Source organism: Phlebotomus argentipes, unplaced genomic scaffold, assembly GCF_947086385.1.
Source record: "Phlebotomus argentipes unplaced genomic scaffold, Phlebotomus argentipes genome assembly contig_2, whole genome shotgun sequence".
Taxonomy (NCBI): Eukaryota; Metazoa; Arthropoda; class Insecta; order Diptera; family Psychodidae; genus Phlebotomus; species Phlebotomus argentipes.
This window is the reverse complement of record NW_026776162.1, coordinates 261,124-285,912: the sequence shown is the minus strand read 5'-3', so window position 1 is coordinate 285,912 and position 24,789 is coordinate 261,124. Positions and strand designations below refer to the sequence as shown.

At 44.4% G+C, this 24,789-nt stretch overlaps 1 protein-coding gene across 5 annotated transcripts in view; it reads right to left on the bottom strand.

The window, feature by feature from the left end:
* Nucleotides 1–24,789, bottom strand: part of LOC132265462 (homeobox protein cut) — a 73,742-nt gene that overhangs the window by 40,127 nt on the left and 8,826 nt on the right. For all 5 annotated transcript variants that reach the window (XM_059766176.1, XM_059766177.1, XM_059766178.1 and 2 more), the window contains exon 2: nt 3,637–4,005. In XM_059766176.1, the coding sequence (XP_059622159.1) occupies nt 3,637–4,005 (369 nt within the window). The remainder of the gene's footprint in view (nt 1–3,636; nt 4,006–24,789) is intronic.

Sequence of the window (24,789 nt, the reverse complement as noted above, 5' to 3'; positions counted from 1 at the left end):
TATTTAAAAGTTAATAAATCCTTGCATGAAAGACTCTAAGATAAATTCTCATCTGCCAGGGATTAGTTGTATGGATGTTTCGGGGGAAGGGAAGCGTGTGTATTGACGAAGTTTTCCTTCAAATTCAGTCACATCTTCGCGCTTTTCGTGCATCGCGAAAACAAATGATTTTCAGCAGGTTTTCCCAATAGTGAGTCACCCCTTGAAATTCCCCACTATTGATTAGTTCGTTTTGTTTGGGGCAATTATTGCTTATTATTGCACCAAATGACGTCAATAAATCTTTCAGTGCTCGTTGGGTGCCGTGAAGGAGAACCCTTTCGTGACTCATGTCACTGTTATATGGCTTAGCCTCTCTCGCGTCCTCCCTCGACGCCACAATTTCTTCCTCAGCGACCCACGGTCTCGAACAATGTAAAATGTGTTACATATAAATAATCATCAGTCGGTGTATTTTAAACGTTGGCGGCGGTGTTGCCAAAAAAAAGGGGGAAAGAGCGCAAAACCGCCAGGCGGATATAATTTTTATCGGTCAACAAAATCTTTCCGAACTATTGCACATTTTGTAATGTTCCAGGGCGGTTGTTTTTTTCTGCCAATTTTTCACTTTCGCCCCCTTCTGGCATTGCCCTATTGTTGGGGATTCAATTAAAATTTTGCCAATGTGAAATTTTCTCCTCACTGCAGCGCCACAACCAGTCACATGGCAGAGAGAGAGAGAGGAAAAAATCGCGCATACTTTGCCAAATAAATTGGAGAAAATTGTGTATGATTATAAATAAAAAGGCTCGGAGGGCATATTCTGCGGAATGTTGCAGAAAACCACCAATTAACAGGTGGAAAATTAAAATTAAATGCACGAAAACAATTAAATATTCGATCTCCGGTGCTTTCCTTCTCATGTCCTCCCATAAATCTCACCCCACTGCATTGCAATTGCAAGGTTTGGGGGCTTATTTTATTCCCCAACTGAGAGAGAGAGACTCCGAACAGCCAAAGCGCTGCAATCACACAAAAATTTCACCCCCGCGAAATGCATTCATTTGCTGGTGAAACTCTCACAAATGCATATTTTTGATGTGCCACGCCGGGGTGCGCGGGGGTGAAAGTCTGCCAAAAATAGCAACATGCAACGGAATAGATCAATTCGATGAGATAAAAGTCGTGAAAAAGTTTTCAACATGTTTTCGCTTGCAATAAAATATCTCCCAAACTCTTTTCCGAAAAACCCACCCGCGCGCCTCCCACTTTAAGGGGTTGCGAGGGGAGTTGGTGGAAGTTTTTGGTAGGAATTTAAATTTAAATTTTCCGGTGGAACATGATCGGCTTTTTGAGCACTAAAAATTGAAATATTAGATTTTATGACGTCAAGAAAGGGAAAATCGATAGGATTTTCCTTTGCCATTCAACTTTCAAGGATAGACTGAACGTCATAATGTTGGCAAAAGACGTTTTCTTAAGGTTTCTCGACAATTGTGAATAGCGTGAAATGCAGATGAAACATTATGAAGATTTTATGCATGATTTCATGTCAGAATTTGTTGAGAAAGAAGTGAAGAGTTTGTGCGGATTTGAGTGACAAGATTATACAGAAAAAAGTCATTCTTTTATTACCCTAATTTTCCGTCGACAAAGCGTCAATTGATCCCACAGAAATCCTCCCGGATAATCATGTGTGGAAAAGATCACACTTGCTTCTTGCGGGTGAAATCAGACGTGGAAAATCCACCCAATCATCCCATTGAGAAATCTCACTGCTGACATTGAATTTTCCGCAGCATAAAATGTGATTGACAAGACAACCCCCGAGAGAAGTGACTTGAAATGCTATGCCAAAGAAAAAAACATCCCCTAATAATCTCTTCATCGTAACAAATCGAATCTTGTGCTGTCGAGAAGGGGGAAAAAAAGCGCCCGAGAGACGGGAAAAAAAGACACCACAATGTCAATCCCCAAGAAAGTTCCCAAGACAAGTGGGGGTGAATGGGAGAAAAAACACCAATCAACCCCCATATAATCGCTTGTTGATTCAACCCCTGAAATACCAATATTCCACCCACTCCAGCATTGAGACTGTTTTGAGAGTTTTCGCCTCAAGGAGCGTGCGACCCTTGACTTTCTTCGGCAGAGCCACCCTCGTGTGTCCATTGTGTGAACACCCCTCGGGGCGGGAGGGGCTTTTTTCCCACCCGGGCGCTCCTTGAGGAGCTGTGCTGTTTGAATATTCAAATCAGATCCCGATCATTTCGCCACGATTGCCTCTCAATCGACCATAACTTGGGGGTGGCATTGTCAATCTCCCCTCTCGAGCTGTGTGCTTTTTTATCCCCGTGTTGTCTCAGACAACACAGCGCGATGGTTTATCTGTTGTTGAAGCACCGCGGGCGGAGAAATGGGGCGCACGGCGTGTACAAATTAAGCCCTAACGGGCAAGACACTGCAGGTATGACTGGGTCTTTCGTGATAATTGCAAGTGACTCGATGATGCACAAAAGTTTCCCTCTCGCGATGACACAAAAGCATGATTCTTGGCCATTTTCCTCCCTGTAAATTGCCCGCTAAACCGATAAAAGTGATAAGTAGTCGCGTTTCGCGGGACGAATTACCATGAACGAGCGCACCCTGGAAGCCTCAACCGCTGCAGCGCGGCTTCGGTGGAATGGCGTGCAGATACCATCAACACTGCGGCGCATAATCTAGAGTTGAAAGTGTCAAAAACACAAACTATTCCACGGCGAGGCATTAAGGGGTGGTGCGCCGTCGAAACCCCTCTTATGCACTCTCGGGGCGATTTATTGCAAATGGCTCTCGCCTGAATAGCAAGACGCCGTGCGGCGATCGTGGGGATGCAGAGGGTGTGCGGAATGCCCGGATTGATTTCTTCCCTTGCGGCACTTTTTGAGGACGAACTTGAATACAAATGAAGGCAGCGCTGCCCAACCCTGTGCACTGTCACAGAGCTCTCCCTTTGAGGAATGGGAATCAAAGAAACGCGATATATGTCGTGTTGTTCATACTTTACGATTTAACAAATTGCGAAATATGTTCTTCTGGAGGCGTGTGCGCCCCCCACGCACCGCTAGCGGGGTTGGGGGTGGAAATTTATGCTTTTGTCACCTGAATTGCAATTTATTAGTGCGCCACTCGGAGGACTTTTCCCAGGGTGAAATTTCCAATTCGTCAGACGCTCGTCGGTGGCCTCGCGGGGAAACCAAACTCATATCAACGGTTTTTTCATATTTTTCTGCTCAATTCTCGACTCTAATGAGAGTATTTTGCTGTACAAGATCTAATTTGGTAGGAAATATGCTATTTGCGGGTCGATACGATATGAAAAGACACTTTGCAGCGGTTTAGCGGAATTCTCAGAGTGATTTGTCACTCGGACAGACAGTTCGATGGAGGCGCCTGGTCGCAGCCAAAGACGACAAGAATTGGCTTCTTCAGGCGTCAATTGAGTACATTGTACGGCGAGTGGGTCTCAGTCAGGCGTGCCCATTGAATTGATTGTTTGAGAAAATTTGTGTGTAATTTAATTAGAAGAGGCTCTGTTGTTTGCTCAGCGCTCGCATCACCGCGGCCGATCGCGGAGATTTCACACAGGCGCGCTTATTTATCTGCGAGCCATAAACTCACCTCTTTGTCTTTGGCGGCCAGGTCTTCGGCGAGCGTCCTCCCACCGCCGCTGGTGGTGCTGTGGTTGCTGTCCGTGGACACGGGCAGGCTGGGTGTCGCCGGCTGGCCCTCCGGCTTATCACACGGCCCGGGCGTCGTCCGGCTGGCCGCCTGGTCCGCGCTCGGCTCCATCTTCACCTCCCCGGTGAGCTCAAGCTCCGACTTCACGTTCAATTTGCTACTTAAGTTAGTTACGCTCCCGCTCTCCGACAGGGTCGGACTGGATGACTGCGGCGCGATCGCGCCGTTCTGCGTGATCGCCTTTCCCGGCGACGAGGATGACAGTTGCTCCTTCAGGGTGTTCACTTCCTTCTCGGCCAGTGTTGCTCTCTGCAAGAGACATTGCATGATCACTAATCGCACGGCGTAAACAACTTTAAGTGGATTGAGTAGCCGAAATTTATGGTCCATTCTTGCTCACTATATCACAGTTTGGTGAAAGACAACAAGAACCCAGTGAAGGTTGCGCCTGAATAATTTTGATTCGTAAAATTTGGTCGTAAAATCTATTTTTGTCATTCTCCCGAAAAAACACATGAAATTCCTCTGTGAAAATGCACGAAATCACTGAGTTTGGGGGCGAGAGAGAGAGAGAGAGAGAGAGCGCGCGAGAGCCGTAAAAAAGTCAAGCGTGATGTTGAAAAACAGTGGAAAATAGCAACATGATCCTCATAGGAAATAATGATCTTCGCACTCATTCCACTTGAGGTCAATGAATAATGAATTTTAATGATGTGCCATAGAGAATCCCTCTTCGACAAACACTCTGCGCGGCCACTTTTCCTCGCGGGATGAATCATCCGCGGTGATCGCGACTGTGTTTCGCGCGCCAGGAGAAAAGAGGCCTCATAAATGATTAACAAATGCTACATTTTCCCAAATGTGTCATGCATTATTACTCACACGCAATGATCAATATTAATAGTGGAATGATTGTGTGCCTAATGATCCCATCCGCGATCGGCTTTGGAACACCATTAATATTCCAATTTGAAATGCATGTGTACAGAGCGAGGCTCGTCACCATGTGATCGTGCAGAGAACGCCCACGCGGCCCGCTTATGGGGACGCAAAACAATGATACCCGATCGAATGGGATAAATCGTCATGAGAAAATATTCTTCGGAATTATGTTCCTCGTGTTTGGCGAGAGAGTGAGTGCTTTAACACACTTACGGCTCTCCTATACTCTCAATGCTCGCCTCGGAGATGAATGAGCAGTTGTGTATGTTGCCTATTCAATTCAATATGGCGTCTTGAATTACATAATCATAAATCACAAAAGATCGTATTATTCAAATGAGCTTCTCTCTGTCTCTCCCTCGACAATGCGCAAGCGATTGCGCGCCGCGAGAGAGCCTGTCCTCCTTTGGCTTCACTGGCGCGGCTCCTGAATGGCATCTCGTGTCAGAATCTCCAGAATCCCCGCTTTTCAAAGGGACTTCCGTTCGCCTATTGCTCAGTCGCATTGATCCCCATATTCAATTATTTCCCTATTCAATTAATATTTATTATTTGCCATTATTTCTCCATCTCCTTCGTGCCATGGCTCTTTTTTTTTCAACATCACCTCACACAATGATCATGATTCCCCATTCAGCCAACAATTCAAGACACTGTGGCGTTTGTACAAAATAGACAATAATTCTCCATCAGTAGCAATCGAATGTTGGCGGATTTTGTAAAGTATCACATTTAATAGCGGTAGTAGTTTGAAAAGAACGTATAAAAAATGCGATCACCATTGCGTGTAAACCACTTCTTCCTCTCTCAGGCCCCCCAGGCGTCCCTCTCTCGCATCGCCAGAGTCGTAGATTTTCTATGTGGAAAAAAAAATTGTACGCCACAAGCCTTTTCCCCCCGCGCGCCCCGCGATCTGTCGCTGGTAACAATAAATAATGGTGTAAAAAAGAACGAGATCAACACAAAAGACATGGCAAATAAAATATAATGAAAATCGGTGCAATTCAATATTAATACTGGGCACAAAAGAGCTCAAAAGATATCTTATCCAACAATCTCGTTCTGCTCGTGTACAATTTAATACACCATTATTTTTAGATTACTCAAATATTTGTCAATACACTATGGGAATAATTGTTGTGTGTTGGGAGAGAAGTTGCTTGCCTTTCTGATCGCATCGCGCAAGGCTGCAGAGCTTTTGTGTCATTCAATACATCCACTTGTTGAATAAAGGGATGAGGAATTGCAGCGACAACAATTGCGATGAATTCATTTCGCCTCACGATCGAGCATCAATAAATCCCGCAACACTGCAAATTGCTCAATTAATATCGGCCTCTTGCAATCGAACACCCGAAGATCGCGCCAGATCACTCAGTGCGATTGTAAAGTGTGTCTCGGCCCACCCTCTTGCGATCCAAATGCCAGAATTTTACGATCTTCGGCTGAAAAGACAGTTTCAGATCGAACTGAGCAGCTGCTTTCGCGATCATTCGCGATCGCGCTGGCCTTTGGAATGCCGTCTTAATGGTCGTGGTGTTTGAATTTAATTTATTGTTTATATGGCTACAATTTTACCACTCATTCCAATCAATCAAATTGCCCATTTACATCCATCTGAGTAAAAGTTCTCTGACTTCGTGGCACGATCGCATGAAGATTGGCGGAAATGATGTGCAATCGACTCGATCATATGATTCTCATTGAACGGTATCTCAAATACGCCATGAAAGTGGCGGAAGAAGTGTTCTTCTGATACAAATCAAAGTCTTACGTTTGCGTGTTTAAACAATCCATCCTCGCGGCCTAATGGAAAAACTCATACCCTGGAAATGGGATGAAATCCAGAGATCTGCGCAAAATAGCGCAGCTACGCAACTTCTCATCTTAGTTACACTTTGCAAAATCCCTTTTCATCAACAAAATCAATTCCAGTGTGATAATTGTGGGGGAAAATATTTTGAAAAGACTCTTTGATCAGTACAAAATTTAATTTCACCCACTGAATTAATAATTATCTGCTATTTTGAGGACCTTTTATTGACCAAATGCTGCAGCCGAGGGATTTGTTTTGGCGCCGCGTCAAACGCTCCCGGCGCAACACTCCCAAATCCCTCTTCGGCAGCATCATTTTTCGAGTTTCACGCTTGCTGACTCATTCGAGATTTTGATTAAGCAAAAACCTTCAAATTAGTCGTCTATAAGTCTAAAATCGATGGCGCGCGGGGGCGATATTTGGGCCGAAAGCTCTTTCACGATGGAGAAAAGGTGGGAGACGAGAGATTGATACACGGGCGCTTTTTCCCAAAGTCCTCTTATCTCGAGAACGGGCCTCCCGCCACTCGGCGTGGTATTTCTCATCGACGTGAAAGTATAAAATCGAAAGGGGTATATAGATAGCTTTTAGTTAATTAACAGATGAGGGTGGATGGTCGTATTTGGCGGAGGGAATCGAGGATATTCTTCTCTTCGGCTAAATTGACATGAATTGGAGTTGGGCGAGTGGTTGGGGGGCACAATTCGAAAATGCCTTTATTATTTTGGCCCATTAAGTTTCTGAATAGATTGGTTCTTTCTCGCCCAGAAGCTCGCACCCTTCTTTTGACACACACCCAGCGCGCCTCTGGGAGTGGGTTTTTCTAAGACGACACAGACAATCGTGTATGACATTCTCAGCAGAGAAGGCCGAGGGTTTGGGGCTCCAGGGATGGCGAAAAGGGGATAAAATACTACACCCTCGAGGCGTCGTGCCCCAAATGTGCTCCGGGATGTACATTTTCCATGCAGAGACAAAAAGATATGGTGGCACTGAAAGGGTTGGCGAAAGGGGGCTGGGCGAGTGGTATCTGACTCTTCTGCGCCTGAAATCCTCAATAAAATGGTGAGCATTTTCAAGGGGTTGTCATTGACATTAATTCTATTTGTGTTTAATTAAAAGTTTTCGATTTTTGTCACAAATGGCGAATCTGTTTGATCTCTCATCCTTTTTCTGGCTAAACCAGCAACAGCAGCAGTGGCAAGAAAATGTCCCCAGAATGTGGCACAATGGCCGTTGAGACGAAGAGAGTGAGTTTGATTTAAATGGAATTTTTAATAGTTAATTCCATCATCATTTTTACCATTTGATGAAATAATAAATGAACGAGATGACGGTGGAAATAAAAGACCAGAAGCTGGCTTCCTTTCAGATTCAATCATAGACCCTATTTGAATATTAAAATAATGTCTTTTGTGTGTGGCTTTTTTCCTCGACAGGCATTTCAACAAAAAGCCTCCGTGACATTCTCCATAGATCGCGGCTGTTGAGACTTGAAGAAAATGGGGAGAAAAGACACCGTGGAGGCCAATCGTTTGATTTAATATTGATACGATATTTTTATTCATTCTCCCTGGGCATTGTTGTGCCCAGGGAATTATTTGTTAAACACACACACACACAACACAACTTTGGACAAGATGTTGAAGACGAATGGAGGCGATTTTTTTGTCATGTCCCTCCGAATGGTTGTGTTTTATTTATTAAATTTGATGAATGGGAGATGAACGCGCAGAGAGGAGAAAAAATTGAGAACTCGTAGAGTAAGAATAAAGTCCGGAAATTGAAATATTATATTGAATTGAATTACAAAAACCCCCAAAAGCAACTCGTTGAATTGGATCCCATTGAGGCGCGTTTTTGGTTGTGCGCTATTGAAGAGACTCACCGAGTGAAATTTATGATTCATTTTCTGATATAATACATTTATAATCCTATAAGTTGGAGATTAAACAGTCTGCAGAGCGCAGTGGTGTTTGTATTTTTATCAAACGACGATGCGAATTGATATCCTCGCCCATGAAAAATCATCAATTTTTGTGGCAAAGAATTCAGGCAAACTTGAGGAGGCGCGCAAGCCTTATGCTAAATTTAATTTGACTTTATCAGAATCAAATTGCCAGTTAATCAAGCAACCTTCCTCTGCCCATCCCTCAAATATCCCAATGGTAATTTTGAGTGCGGGGTGCGCAGAAGAAAAGGAGACGTGCAGCAATGAAGAAAAACAATAAGGCGGAATACTAAGCAGAAGACCACAAAATAGAAGCCACAAGACAATCTCTCTGAATACACTTTGGGTAAAAGCCTTCCCCCCAATGGAAGCTCATCCACAAGAGGGAGTGGAAATTCCACATCACCTCCCCCGATAAATTGTCTCTCTTGTGTGGCTGTTGTTGTTGTCAAACATCGAAAATCCAAATTAAATCGATCCGGAAGCAAATATTACGGCTTCGCTGGAATATCAACCGCCCCAACCCGCCTTGGTAAACAATAAATAAATGTATTTGTGGAGGTATATAGGGAGGGATGGATTTGGTGTGGGACGAGGGATGATTTTGCAAATGACGAGAAGATGCAGAGAAGCGCGACTTTTATCATCGTCAACCCGGTGATCTGGCGGGGTTTTTCCATTAAAAATAAATGCCAAAGGGAGGCTGTCTTTGGACACGCTAAGACGCTTCCTGGGGGGGATGATCGGGACGTTCGGCAGATAAGATTATGCCATTTCGAGGGTGGCGCTTTCCCAGCGGGAGACACGCCGAATTGAGAATCATTTCTCCCTCAGATTTTCGGAATCTGTTGTGTGTGAAGCGCGCTCTTCTTTCGGGAATTCTCTGCCGTGCCAGAAAAAAATGCTTATAAAAATAGGGAGGATTTGCTGGACGACTGTTTTTTTTTCCTCTGAGGGGTGAAAAGGCATTTTTTTGCGCGCCATCACTGTGGGAAAATTTGCAAGACCTTCTTCCCATTCAGGGATTGTTTTAAAGGATTTATCTCCGTCATTTCCTTGAAAAATAGACGCGGATGGCTTTCCATCGGAGTGGAAGCTTCACTGGAGCCTCACATCGCGTCTTCTTACTTAACCAGACAGAGCCGAAAAGCATTGGATTATAGAGTGAAAATATGATAATTTATCAATTTACTCAATACGATAAAATTTTAGTGGGTGCCCACCAATTAAAACTTGCTGATTGAGTAAGAGTGTGTGGCCAAAAAGCAATTTCTTATTTATGAAAATTGATCAATAAATTAATGCTGGTGAAACACGTTTCTGACTTCCATTAATAAAATTAGCCTCGAAATCAATAGAAACAATTAAAAATTGTATGTGCGGCATTGCTCAAGAGTCAAAAGTCCCCATTTTCCTCAACTCTCTCACACACACACACACAATCTTTTCTCGAAAATTTTCGCCCCGCAGACGCTGCGAGGCGAACGTGTAAGAATTAATCAAATTAATTATTGCTTTCCGATAAAATAGACAAGAGCAATGACTGTGTAAGTTGAACGTCGCCTTCGTTTAGTGCTAAATTCCCAATTCAATTAATGGCTGCGCGATCATGCCTCTGGTAGGAGTAATTTATTCGGAAATGCATTAATTAATTAGAAATGGATTATAGTGGATATTTTGTCGTGGATGTTTCTTGCATTTGACAGAAATTGACACACTCGAAACATCGCCCTCAGCCTCTCAAGACTCCTCTCGAGCTTTGGCTCGAGTGTTTGCGCGATGGTTTGGGGTTGAGCACGAAATACAATATTTGAAATGACATCTGTCAGTAATTCTGCTGCAAAATTCTCTATTATTGCTCCTTGTGCACGTCTGAGGGCGCGTCTCTTGGATCGATTTTGTATATTTCCCATCCCATCCCCCCCCCCCCCCCGCAAAAGCGGGAAAAACCCACACTGCGCGCGATGGAAATTCAGCAGAAACCCTTTTATCATCTGCCAATGCGTGGGCTGGGGCTGATGACTGTGGAGAAAATGAGGGAAATGAAGAATTTTCCGTTGAAATCAAATTGGCAAATTGGGAAATATCTGAAGAATAAACTCATTGAGAGTCTTCACAGCATGATGTGGTTTTTCGCATGGATTTACCCCCATGGCAGACTTGATATTCCGCACATTCCCACCCTCTCCCCCACTCTCTTCAGCCAAAAACACTCCATTGTCTCCAATTCTGCGAGAGTGATTCTCACAGGGAGTCTTTGACACAAAAATTCGAAGCTTCCACCCCAAAAGAACTTTGATGTTGCGCATCTTCCAAAGCATTTTTTCACTCGCATTGCCACCCAACTCCCGAGCTTTGCCAATGAAATTTGCACAAGGCACAGAGTGAAAGACAAGTCTGACAGAGAGGTGATTAAAGTTTGTAGAGTGCCTGCAGAAGTTAAATTTATTATTGATCTCAGTGCTCATCCATGAGAAGATTCTCCTCAAGACTCAGACTAAAGTGGTCAGAAAATTCAAAGCAAAGACTGAAAATCGCTTAAAAATGAGTTGAAAATACGCTTAAAACATTAGAAACAATCATAAGAAAGAACTGAATACTCAGTGAAAGCTTCAGAGAATTATCAACTGTTGGTTAATAACCAGATTGAAAAAACAACAAAGAAGAAACCACTGAAAATTCCTTTGGATTCCTGTGAAAATTCTTTTACTGAGCATCACATAACTCCTTTGTTAATTTCGCTCGTTGCTGTGAAATTCAATTTCCCCAATTGGTTGTAATTATTTGAAATGTTCAATAAAAATGAAAGTCCATTTTCTGGCAAGCGAGAGAGAGAGCGAGTGGAAAGCGGAGCAAATAATAGAAATGGAGATTGAAAAGGGTAAGAAAATGGGGTTCTGCGGCTGAATCGCCCTCATTTTCCCGGGGCGAACCATGTGAGGAAAGGCATCGCATGCGAAACACGGAGAATTCGGTTCTGTTTTCACTAATAAAATAAGGGTACCCGAAATCGCTAATTAGGTATCAAAGGGTTGAAATGATATAAAACTCTTCCACCGTCGAAGCTGCCACACTCGAGTGCCGACCCCAAAAATTCAACCAGACCCGGCGAAGCCTCTCTGTGTCTTCCGAGCCACCCACTGAGGGGTTAGTTTGCCAGCCCTCTCGAGTGGGTCTGGGGTGGTCCACGGTCTCAGGGGTTGATTGGGTAATGGGAGTGACGATGACGATGATGATGAGGGAATGTTTATCCTTCTTCCTCCTGGACCATCATCCACAGGAACCCCTTTTGGCATTTTCTCCTAATGGTCATAAGGGTTCGTCCACACACGCGGAGCTTTTAAAATTTTGCCGCTCATTTGTGCCTCACGGTGAGACGAGGGCGCAATCACCACCCCCGGGCCATCGAGGGTGTGGGTCGGGAATTAGATTTTATATTATTTGGGGTTACACATCAGCTACATTTTATTCATATACGCACAAGTTTAAAAAGCAATGCTCACAGAATTGTTGAACATGTGCTGTTTGGAAAATTGCTCGTGTGTATTTAGGAGAAAGAATCAATAAGTTGAAGCCCAAAAACACCCATTTTCTCCGGGTCTTTTCTGGGAAATATTCAGGGGTGCGGGGCGGGGAAAAAAACACCACACAGGAGTTTGAGAGAGGCAAATGTGGATGAACTTTGGGTCAATCAAGCCTAATTAAATATGTATCCCAATTATTTCATTCCATCCGCTTGCCCAAAATTTATTGTTTCAGAATTATTTTTGCGCCAAAGCAGCAAAGTTGGCGAGGGGCGAGTCAGTTGAGAGATTTACAAGGGGTCAAATACATATAATTTTGGCATAAAATCCATAAATGATGAGAGACACACACTAACGCTCGCCCCAAAGCTTGAATTGGAAGGGCCCATTTTTTCGATTCTCTCCTGATAATTCATTTTCCAGCTCCGTAATATGACAATGAGAAGCCTCCAGTCGACGAGTGGAGGCGGAAAATTGGCAATTTCCTGAAATGTTCCAATAAATTAACCCGATGGAACAAATATGCAAATAAAAATAAATTTTTCATACACATTCTCCAATGTAATTTTTGTGTCTTTCCGCGGGTGGATCGCGAGGAACACGCCTCATATGCGGGGGGTGGTTTGATATCAATCAAAAAGCACCATGAGAGGAGAAATGTCGTAAATAATAAAATTCCCTTTATATTTCAGGGGCCCTCCCAGCTCTCTATTGACGCCCTCACACCCCCGCCCGCGCAGGGTGTCTTCCGAAGAGAGTCACCCTCGGCCGGGATCTTGTATTTAACACACATGAATTTCTCCTGCACGGTCCGCCATTCCCACTGATTTCGCGTGAATGCACGAGGGGGTTGTAAAATAATTTTAATGTCTAAAATATTTGCATATTATTTATGGCACTACATTACCAAAAACATCGCCCCTCTGCATCCACCCGTCCTGCCAAAAATACACTACATAATTGAAGACATAGTCAGAAGGGATGATTTTTGATTTGGTATTCATGCTAGTCTCGCCCAGCAATTTCGTATGCCGGACACAACAAAGGGTTGAAATTGACACATTTCACTCTGGGAACAATAAACAAGCCATCCAGAGTAGTAATAATCATCGGGAAAGATGCAAAGAATGAAAAATTATTAATAATAAATCACGATTCTCGCCTTTGAGTGATTTTTTCTCTCTGCACTGCGCCACGCAACCCCTAAAAGGAATCCCTCAATGCTTTCGCCTTTTTTGCATATATCAATTTCTCCGCCATTGATCTCAATTGGATGCGGAAACTCGGTAATTTTCCCTTTCATATTTTCCACGTCACTTTTCCTCTTTGGCGAATGTATCAAATATTGAGTTCTCGTGCGCGATTTTTCACGTTGTGGGGGGACTCCGGAAAAATGAGGAGAGCGCCCTGAAATGCCGCCCGAGAAAACCCACACAGTGGCTCAGGCGAGGTGTGCAGTAAACTACGGAGAAGCCACAGAGACACACGAGCTGGGACATGCTGTACTTGATATTTTCATGGCAGAACACTTGAATTTTCATACGCGAAGCTGCCGAGTGCGAGAGTTGGAGGAGAAGAGCGTGCGGAAATGAAAAGTACCGGGAAAAAATTGACTAACACCTCAATGTTGGCAATAACAATAAATTTTGATCAATTCAGGATACATTTTCCACCCCATGCTGTACTTACTTCGCTTGGGAATCATTTTAAATAATAAAGGCGTGGGGCTCGAGGGGTGTCTCGAAATTTCACGCGAGCAATATTGCATTTCTCACGTGTGCGGGATGGGGAAAAAAGAGCTCGAAGATTGTCACAGAAATTGCTGGAATTATTCTTTTCACCCATAGCACAGAATTCCACCCTCTCGCGCGCCACGAGGGGTGGAAGGGGTGAGAGTGTGTGGAAACTGTTCACACGCACAGACAATCCGTTCAATTTGCTCACGAAGCGCGCACTCCATATAATTGCGGTCATTTGGTAAGTGATAACTCGATTCAATACAGTGGAAAATCGCATGCAACATAAGCTGCGAAAATCAACAGCTTCCCAACCCACCGAGTCCATTCCGCGTGTTGCTCATCTGCATGGCAAACAGCGTGTGTATGTTTTGTGCTTTTCAGCCCAACGCTTTTTTGCCCCGGTGGAAATTTTTCATTTCATTTCCTCAACACTGGCCTCAGGGGGACCAGAGGCGAGTCAACAGTCGCCCTCCGAAAAAGCCACCCTTTGGCATGTGCATCGTCACCCGCAGATCGAATGTTTGGGGAGCGAATAGCGCGATTTTGCCAAGGGTCAATCAATTCAATTTCGAATGGTTGAATATGTGTCAAACAGGATGATCCTTTGACCTCCACTTCCGCAATGACTCGCCCCTTCATCAGGCTCTTATGCACCTCTGGATCCGAGAGAGTGTCAATTTGGAGCGTGATTCCATTGCAATTTTTCACTCATTCAATCGCGATAAGCGGAAAAATTGACATCCGAATGGGGAAAAGGCCAGTGGAAAATTGAATGGCATTCTCTGGTGTTTCGCACATCTCTCGTATATGCAAGCAATTAATGCGAACAATCAATCACTGAGGTGTGACCACGATTGTGTTCCTCGCCACCACTTGTTTGAGCGCCAAAGTGCATCGATGTTGTGGGGCATTTCACAGTTGAAGTGAAATTGACGCTGTGCGGACGGGAAAAAAACTATGTGCTGTGATGTTGAGCGTCTTTTTTCCACCATCAGAGTCGGAATATGGGAAAACCGCACAAATGAATATGAATTGGAAAGAATTGAGGCTTTTGTCCACAATTGGCATTTTGATGATGTTTGTGCATTTCGAACAATTGCTTCAAATAAATTATATCATTTCTCCATTTCGATGCCACACAGATGGATTTAGTGCATTTTTTTCCTCAGCACTTCGATGACTTTACCATTTGTCATTTCAGTGGACTATTTTTTGTCCACTCTGTTTGCTCTTTTTACGATCATTCAGAGTTCCAATTGCAGGCGGAAGTTGTGATTATTGTCAGTTGAATATTTTTCACTACAGCTCTTCAGCTATAACTTCTCCATTCACTCCCCTTTTTCCACCATCAGATCTGTTTGCTGTTTGCGCTCTCTTTGTGCCTGGAGTTGCCCTTGTCTTCTAGGGATAATCCCGCCAAGACGCATATCAGAAATTCACTTTGAGATTTTCTTGTTTGATTAAAATTTTATCTCCCCTATTGAGCTTCTCCTGATATAATTGGTGGTGAGAAGAAATGCCGCGCCGGGATTGCATTAAAAATCAAAATATATCATCATGAGCCTGATGCTTTAAGGGTGGCCGCCAGTTAGGCTTCTCGAGAGCGGGAAATTGCACTGAAACTTTGCTCAGAGCCCTGCAAATTTCCCTCCTCAGTGGACTGTGAAATTTCCATGAATTTTTCACACTTTTCCCATGCATTCTGCCGCCCTTTTTTGAACAGAATCGCGAGATAGCGAGCTTAGCTGATCCACCACGGGATTACCCATGTTCTCTTCCATCTGGGGGATGCTTTTGTGGGCTGTAATAGATTTTTCATGCTTCTCCCGCCTTTTTTGCCATCGCACTTTTTTTCATCCCCTCAGCGCTTCGGGTGAGAATTAACGATCTGTGGAATCCAGCGTATCAGTTAAATGATTTGGATATTGAATATTGCTTATGTCAATAAATTCTTTCTTCATCCACAGGGATTTTCCAGCCCCTGTTCTTATAGTCACATTTTTCCCCCGGTGAAATCTGTCAACGTTCAAATGACGACAGTCCATCAAGGCCTGTTTGTTTCACGAGCAAATCAATTGAATTGTTAGCGACTTGATTTACATATGGAGGTAATTTGATCTCGCGCCCAAATTAAGTGCTTAAGGTGCGTGGGAGCCAATGTGTGGCTTTTGCTTACCCTCCCATTTTTGCACTCGCTCTTTCACCCGAAATATTGCACATTGTTCTCGCCAAAAACCTGCACTTCCACGAGTCTCTTTCTCAACTCTTTCACTCATTTTGGCGCGCGGGTCTTGTTGTCAACAATAGCGGAACGTGCACATAATTAAATCCTGACATCACTCAGCGGAGATTCATTTAATTGAAACCCCCTCTTGGCGCTGTGCACGTGAAAAAAAACTGACAAAATAGGGGTGTGAGCTCCTCGAAGGGTGTCACAATTCAGCATTTTCCTTTGGAAATTAAAGAACGTGTCAAAACAGCATTACTTCACATGCGAGTTTTCTCAGCGTGCAGATCTGTCGTCTTGAGTTGCTGGCATTCAGAGTTGGTACAACTTCCCTGTATGTTCTTTGTTTCTCAATTCAATAGCAATTAAATTTACTCGTGGGGATGATAATTATTGTTTAAGGTAGTTTAGTTTGTTCTTTAGGGGACAAAATTCCAGCACAGTTTCCACCCCACATTTTCCCATCGAAACTTCTCTCTCTCTCTCTCGCTCTTTCCCTGCCAGTGAGAGATTTTCCCGATGGCGCGCCAAAACAGTGGTGAATTTGGCGCAAAATAAATTATCAAGTGTAATTATAACCAGTTGAAGAAAAATTCTGATTGAATCATTTCCCGTTGTCCTCGGGAGCAATTAATGGGACTTCACGGAGCCCGATAAGAGCCCACTTCCCACAGACATCGAAGCCAGCGCTGGGAAAATGTGTGGGTGGCTGAGATTGGCCTTTTCTCTTTCAGCCTTCCGCCCCATGACCAACATTCGGTGCGCGTCCAGCGGGATCGGAGAAATTCATTCAGCATTTCGCGGCCTCGCAGGGTGAGCAAAATAGCTGAAAAGTGGAAGATTTGTACTCACATGTTAAGTTGAGTAAAGTGTGTAAATTGGATGTAATCGCATGCGAGTGTGAGCTCTGCGGCAAACGCAAGAACTTTGTCACGCAATATTCCGATACGTTATCAATCATTCTCGACTATTTCCTTCCTCACCCAGCATTTAAACACTGGCCAACACAATCGAGCTCACGCGACAGAGTCGAACTGCAAGAGAAGGATTAGAGTTCTAGTTTTGACACAAGTGTCCAACATTGACAGAATGTGACGGAAAACGAATGCGTGGTGAAATGCTATGTGAACATTCTTCGGACAAATGAACTGAAAATTTGTGTGAAAACCAAATTAGAACGCCTGTCAAGATGATGAGGTTTCGTGGCATAATTAATGATCTGTCAATATAATTCGATGGAGTTCGTGAAAATGTAACGAATCGGTAAGAATGGCGTCAAAAGACATTGTAAGTTTGTCTAAATGCTCCTCAAAACTCGGCGTAGAACATTGCGAAGATTCGCAACTGGTTTCTGAGCCTCGTCGCAGCATAATTTGTTGCACATTCAACAGTCCGTCTCTGCGCTCAGCATAAACTCGCCGCACAAACACCACTTTGGCGTCTCTTAGTCCCTTCAATCCCTCCTCACTCCCTCCCCGAGGCCTTCATATCACTTCTTTTGCATTCACAACATTGGCGGACATTTTCTATGACTGCACAAAAGTGAGGGTGACTGTCGAGCATGATTGTGAATCAATGCGTGGGCCGCATTGTGATCCCATTCTCTGCGGGGAAACGCATTAATGAGCACAGAAAAATGCATCTCTGTCGCGCTGACTCTCAATTTAATCACTCCACCCGATGCAAATGCAGCCAAATTCGCGTGAGGACACGCGCGGCGCGAAAAGGGCGCGAAGGGAGAGAGATAATGGACCCCCCAGATATGATGATTATTGTCGTGTCTTCTCCAACTGCAATTACAAGTCCACCAGATGAAGACAATGGCGCTTATTGATCGATGCTTTTTTGCTCTCTGCCTCATTTTCAATCCCTCTCTCGTCTTCCCATTGAAGCCCAGCCCCGATTCTTCACATCTGCAGAATTTATTGATTATTAATGTGTCAACTGTGTGGTGCATTTTAAATTTCTACAACAATATCCATGCAATGCCGTTCTTTCATACCCAGAGACTCTTTATGACTCCGGCTGCGGATGGCATTCAATGAAAATGATCGTCTCTGAGCGCAGCGCGCGAGAAGTGAGAGAAGAATGGTCGGGAAAAAGTACAATGATCCATTCATATTTCATATTTAATACATTAAAATAACATTAAATTCATTCAAGACACTTCACCAGACCTGATTGTGTGATGTTTCATTGAAGAAAAAGGACTCATCACCATCAAGGTGTGGCCTCCCCCAAAAACACACATCATACTGATTATTCTCTGGGCGCTGGGAAGACAAGACAATCTCATCGCAAGATGTGAATCGTAATTAGGGTGCTCTCCTCCACAACAATATGCACAACACCCAAAATTGTTAAATTATATATTTAGACGGGGTGAATCGCACCACATTTTCCTCAATTCACCCACGAATTTCGCCTAAATATTTCATAAATTTCCGGAAATATTTCAAGCACAACCATTTATCACACCTCGCAAGCTCTACGATAGTTTTTTTCCTCTATACTGTCCATTAAAAAAAAATCACAGCCATTCTGCGGCGTCTCGAGTGTCAACAATTTTCTGTGTTTTTTTCCCCCGCGCGCAACTCTTGGAGAAAAAATATGTTGTATATCTATATGTGTTGTGTTGTTTTTTTTTCACAAGTTCGGAAGAGAGAATTTCTAAACTTCCACATCGGATGTGTGGGCGTTTAGCAGATGAGTAATTCCCGATAAATTTACTATGAGAGGCTCGCTTGCGGACTCGCACAACAGCATCCCATTCATAATATCTGTTTTGGCTTTTTTCTCCGCGCGCAAAGCGCGTTCCACTCTCGCCAACACTCGCGATACGCGCGATATTACAATGTAATTTACAAATTACCGACACGACACACCGCAGACTTCGCGATACGCCGGTGGTCAGGCCCCATTTGGGAAATGCGTGCGATGACCGCCGATTCTTGCACTGAGAGGAAAACTGCGAGGGTGCGAAAAGGCATGGGTTCATGTCCTCACTCACGATACCGTTGACATGGCTTCGCGCAGAGATGGAGCGTCATCGGAAAGAACTTATAATCTCACCTGGAAGAGACAGAAAACGAGGGGGAAAAGGTGAGAATGTCGCTAATTACGCCTGAAAGATAATTTACAATGTGTGATGCAACAAATTTGATAATGTTCAATACAGTGGCGAAATATGTGCGCGCCCGTGCATGAGATGCGGAATTAACTTTGCCTGGGAAGAGGATCATCGTGTCATATTAAACTTTTGCCGAGCTGTCAAATTAAAGAACATCCCACCCCCTCCCAGCCCCGCGCGATAGTTTCGTCTGGCACTCACACACACACACACCTTTCCTGAGGGACTGCAGGAGCTGAACGGCACGCAAAGGGACCGTCGCACCATTGCTATTTGGATTTATTAGTGCGACAAACAAAATTTCAAAGTGAAACCACCCCACCAGAGGGCGGAAGCATCGTCCGCCCTCCAGATGAACTTGCCAAAGAATTTCTGCATCGAGCTACAAAGTGCTCAGACGCCTTCTTTCACTTGTCTAAATTAATTTTTGCCCTTTTTCTCTCAGCTCTTCTATCTTTTGCCTTGCACGACATTCATTGCATACGTATAGGATAATGCGAGGGGCCAACAACTGCTCTTGAATCGCCTTCTTGACGCCTTCAGAAGACAGTGAAGAGAATTCAATTAGGAGACAAAATAAAATTTGCCAAGATTCTTACAAATTCGGCAGAAGACGAGATTGAAGAAACAGAAACAATTCCATCAACTTGTCGTCTAATAATCGTACGACAATCGACAGACAAAACTTATAACATCCCAAAGAATCTCTGGATAAAAATTTCATGAGTTCATTCATAAGTAAGATTCTGATTGTCTTTGACAATCATTTAAGTATGTTTTTAGATAATATTGAGAAAAACAATCGTCGTCAGATTGTCCTGTGACTGTCCCATGGACAAAGGGTAAATGAAGAGCAAATGAATTGCAGTAAAGCAGTCTTAATATGTTTGCTTCGCCATATTTTCGAGACGCTAAAAGAAACTTCTTGATTCAGGGAATGAAACTTTGTTGCGCAGTTCTTCACCCCCTGACGAAGCGCCTTTCAGCGCTCTGCAACAGAGGTCTGTCCCTTTGGCTGAATGCACTCCAGCAGCCATAATTTCGAATCAAAATTAAATTTTAATGGAAAATGTATTCCCAGATGATGCAACTTGTGTCAATAAAAGTCAGTTGGGTGGAAGGGAACTTGCTGCGAGCTTTTCTAGCCACCCTCGCATCGCCATTTCGTCCCTCTGGAGTCCCTGCAGGGCGTCACGAGTGGCGAGAAAGGCGCCTTGAGAGGAAAAAAAGCTCAGGACACGGGAAATCAATAAATAAATTGTGTGACGGAAGTGGGGAGGGGACGAAAGCTCGGCAAGAGAGAGACAGGAAGTGGCGGAGTGGACACGTGGTGAGCGAGAGCTTTGGCTGTGCGAGTGAGACACAGTGTGGCAGAAATCGAAGCTTTCGAAATCAAATCAAAATGCTTCGGCAAAATAAACGATAAAGGTTTCTTTCGAACGGAAAAGACGACTGGTCCAATATCGATGTTAGAGGCGTTACCAATAAAACGAATAGTGTGTGCTCCGCCCCATAAAATGGGGGGCCAGCTGTGCTCCCCACCAATTTTCCCGATCTCTCTCAAACTCCAGAGGCATTGATATTTTATTGTACGCCGAACTTATACACCACTATATCCCCCCAGATATACAGACAACTTCTCTATCAAACTTCCACCAACATTTCTGTCGCTCCGTCCAACACAACCAGAATGCACTGCAATAAAACTTTCCGGGGGGCTCTCTCTCGCTCTCTTGTGCGCTCACACGACAGAGAGAGCCACTCTTTTTCTCAAACATACACACACGCTCGGCGGGCGAGAGTGTGATAAGAGCTTTTATGCACACAGATGAATTATCGACGAGCGAAGATGTACGAAGGAGATTGGAGAGCTTTTCTTCCAACACACACGGCGCAAAAAATGCGCGTTTCGCTCATGGAGACATGGCTCTCGTCTGTCGCTGAGAACACCTGAAGCGTGTACACCTACATATGTATGCCCGCCGTTGAGGCAGTCAGACCAGCGCGCCAGAGACAGCGGAGCGACGATGAAATGGGAAAAGTTGCCAGCCGCCGGAATTGAGGCCTCAGCTGAGCTCCAAAGGTCTATCGGCAGCAGCATTTTGGAAAGGGTGGCGAGAATGGGAGCTTTCGCACCTCCTCAGCCACGTCGACGCCGTTGGGTGACAATTGATTGACACCTTTTCGTCAAATCAGAGGCCCCTTTTGCCACCCTTCGCCACTGTCTTCCGCGCCCGTCTCGCTCACGCACACGAGATACACAGCGCGAAAGCTCCGGAGCTTTCACCCTCTGTCCTCCTTGGCCCGTGCACGCGCGCGCTCGCGTGTGGGTGCGAAAGAGAGGAGCGGGTGTTCCTTTTTTCCTGTCGCTCTGCGAGAAAAAAGACATCGATAGAAAGTGGGAAATATATAAATCAAATATTTACGAGCAATATCAGAGGAGGGTTCTGCGCTTCGATACGATTTTGAGGATTCTGATAAGACGACACTGTGGCTCCACCTCCATCAATTTCTTTCTCTCACACCGTTTTTTTTGCGCGTCTTGGCGCTCTTTTTTCCCTCCTCTCTCGCCCCCCTCGCATCGAGGGGGGAGATTGGGAAAATCCCGAAGAGTATTGTGTCCCTCACACACACAAATCCTTGCAGCTGCCCCGGGGGTGGCTGGCAAAAGGGTGGGCAGAGAGGAGCACAAACACATCTCAGGCGAAAAGCTCCCCATAGAGAGCTTCGGCACACATAAAACTTTATGTAGCGCTGCGCAGGAGGAAAGGGAGTGATTCGAGAAAGTATTGGTTCTGGAGATTGCCTTTGCCAATGTATATAGTGCATTGGGGGGATGGAATTTTTCTCAAATCGATACACAAACGGGGGTTGCTGCACGCCCACTTGCGCTCGCCCCATCGTGAGCTAGAGAAAGAGAGCGAGAGCGAGAGAGAGAGAGAGAGTGCTTTCTACGTCCCCGAGAAGAATTTTATTACATTCGAGGGCTTTTTTTTCTCTCTCCTTTCTTTGTCATACTACAATTTTTCCTCAATTGCAGTTGAGAAACTCAAACACTATTGTATCTATTTTGGGGGGAAATTTAATTTCCCACTAAATGCGAGCGAGCCACCCTGTGAGGATCGAGTGGATCTCCTTCGGTAGACGGGCAAAAAGATGCGACAGAGTGAGAATATGGGTGAATTTTTAATAATAACAAAAACCATACGTGGGCATATGGTTTCATGTGCGGAGCCGCAAATGAAAAGAGGGCCCCTTTCGAACAAACGTCTCATTGAGTGTCGAAGAAACGGATATGGTATGATTCACGGGCTAATCGTCTTCTTTGCATCCAAAGGGGACCCTCTCTTGCCACTTGAGTAATTATAATGAGCCCAGAGGGTTCGCAAACGGCCGCGTTTTTGCATTTTCGCCACTTCTTCGCCCAGTATCTTCATCATATCTCTTGTATTATTGTCTAAACTAAACTTGTCTCTCCGGCCATAGAATTTCCCCTTGAACTTTCGATTGGGAAGGCGACAAATTCAAGTAGCCTCTCTCGCGATGGCGAGAGAATTGATTCAAGTGGCAATAAATAATGTTTTCCCCCCTCGATTGAAATACGATGACAAGAGATCTCGAAGTATAATTTTCGCTTATCCATTTTGATGATTAAAAAGTCCCACAAACTCACTTCGGGGTTGAATGGGAAAATGCGGGGCTTTCACTCCGAACACTTGAACCACTCTTCAATTCAGCCTCCACAATGGCGATGAATAAAAGTGGAAATCCATTAAAATATTGAAACATATCGAATGTGTGTCTGCCATCAATTTGTCGAGGCTTTTTTGTCACACAGAGACAGACTCTTTCTCCCTGTGCTTCGCAACCCAAAAGGCCTCTCCAAGAGCGCAGCAGACGCTAAAATGTATAATGAAGGATTATGATGGGTGAGAGAGAAATTTTCATATGGCAGATGACACCGAGGGGTCTATCACTTGTCGACGGCGAGGGTGGTCCAGGGAAGTTCTGCAAAATCTGCATAGGAGCCGAAAACCTCAAGTTGTACATCGAACAACCCCTGTCGCGATGTCCTAGACAACAAGAGGCAGAGGATCGGTGAAAGGCGGTTTTTTCCACACACACACACACACACACACAGACGCACACGCCTGACTGAGGAAGAGCGACACGCAGATGAGGAGAAATATATGTGAAAGGATCAGGCTGGGAAATGGGATGTAAACATTTTACAAGACATCCAAAAAAAAAGACCGAAGCGGCCAAAAAAAACTGGAGCACTTGAAGTTAAACAATAAATTATGGTGAAATTATACGGAATTTAAAAACAAATTCCCTCTCCTGAGAATTCTCTTTCACAAATTCATAATTTCCGAGAGATATGGCGCCAAGAGACACAGCATATTGATATTCATAGGGAAATTAAACGGGGGGAAAATGCTATATATTGCTCATTTCTCCAAAGGAGTGATGTTAAATTACGCGATTGATACGAGAAGGTCTCGATAAAAATTCATGCAGCAATTATTTACATGCATGATTTGGGTAATTAAATCACCTTAATATACACGCACGTGGAGTAACATTACACCACAACTCTCCACAGGCACTGTGGCCTATTTCAGCTGCGGAGGAAAAAACAGCGCAAGAGTTGATTGACTCCCATTGTGAAATGGTATACAAAGTCGAGGAGAGAATTCCACCTGGCAATAGATGGTGAATTATAATTTAGACACTTTCCACCTGTTGTTATCGCCCAAGAGTCTTTCTCGTATCAATTAATTGATTTCCGATGTTCTCAAGGCGTCAGAGGTCACAATTGCAGGCAGGAGACGAGCTCTCGGTGACCCTTCGTCTTAGGACACCCTTGCGGAGGGTGAGAGGACATGACGAAATGGTTTTGGGCTACATGAACTTTCTTAAGTTACACGATGATGGGGTGTGTTTTCACAATAGCCCGAGGTGGGGCCGAAATCACCCTCAGAAGATGCGGAAAAGGTCATGGCTGGGGCTACTTAGGCACTCGAAGGATTCAAGCACCGACTGTGTGTGTGTGTGTGTGTGGGAAGCTGTGACTCAATTGTTGTTACAAGTTAGAATTTTCGGGTTTATCTTAAGTGATTTCCCACCCATTGACTGCCCAGCGCGACATGAGTCGCCCCCCAGCCACACTTGCCAGACGATTAATTAAGAAATTGAACAATTACCGACGTCTGGGTATTTTGAGGTTGAATTTTACACGAATGAGTAGAGTGCATTGCATGCATCATTATAATAGTCAACAAAATGCATACTGTACATCTAGTAAATATACGCCAAACACACATGAGGGGCCGAGAGGCATCACCCACAGACACTCATGGAAATGTTGATGAGGTTTGAAAGAATGAGATGGGGCGATGTAATAGCAGAAAACCCAATTGAAAATGAAATTGTGGCTGGTTGTGTGATGGCGTCGCGCCTCATGCTGAGACCACGTGCTCCAATTTTTCGGTGCTTGCGCTCTATGGCATTTTCGCGCTTTTCCAACCACCCATTTGCGCCTTGGACGCCACCAGACGCGGTAATTCTGGGTGACACTGGGCAGGACGCTGAACCTCTGCCACAATTTCCATCAAGTTCACAACCTTAATCCATTCATTCATCCAGGCAAATTGTGAATTTACTAAAGCAACGCTTGTAGTGGATCTTTTGATAATTCTGGGAAAAACATCGAAGCACGAATAACCACAATTTTGGATGCTGTAAATCGTTCCTCTATCGC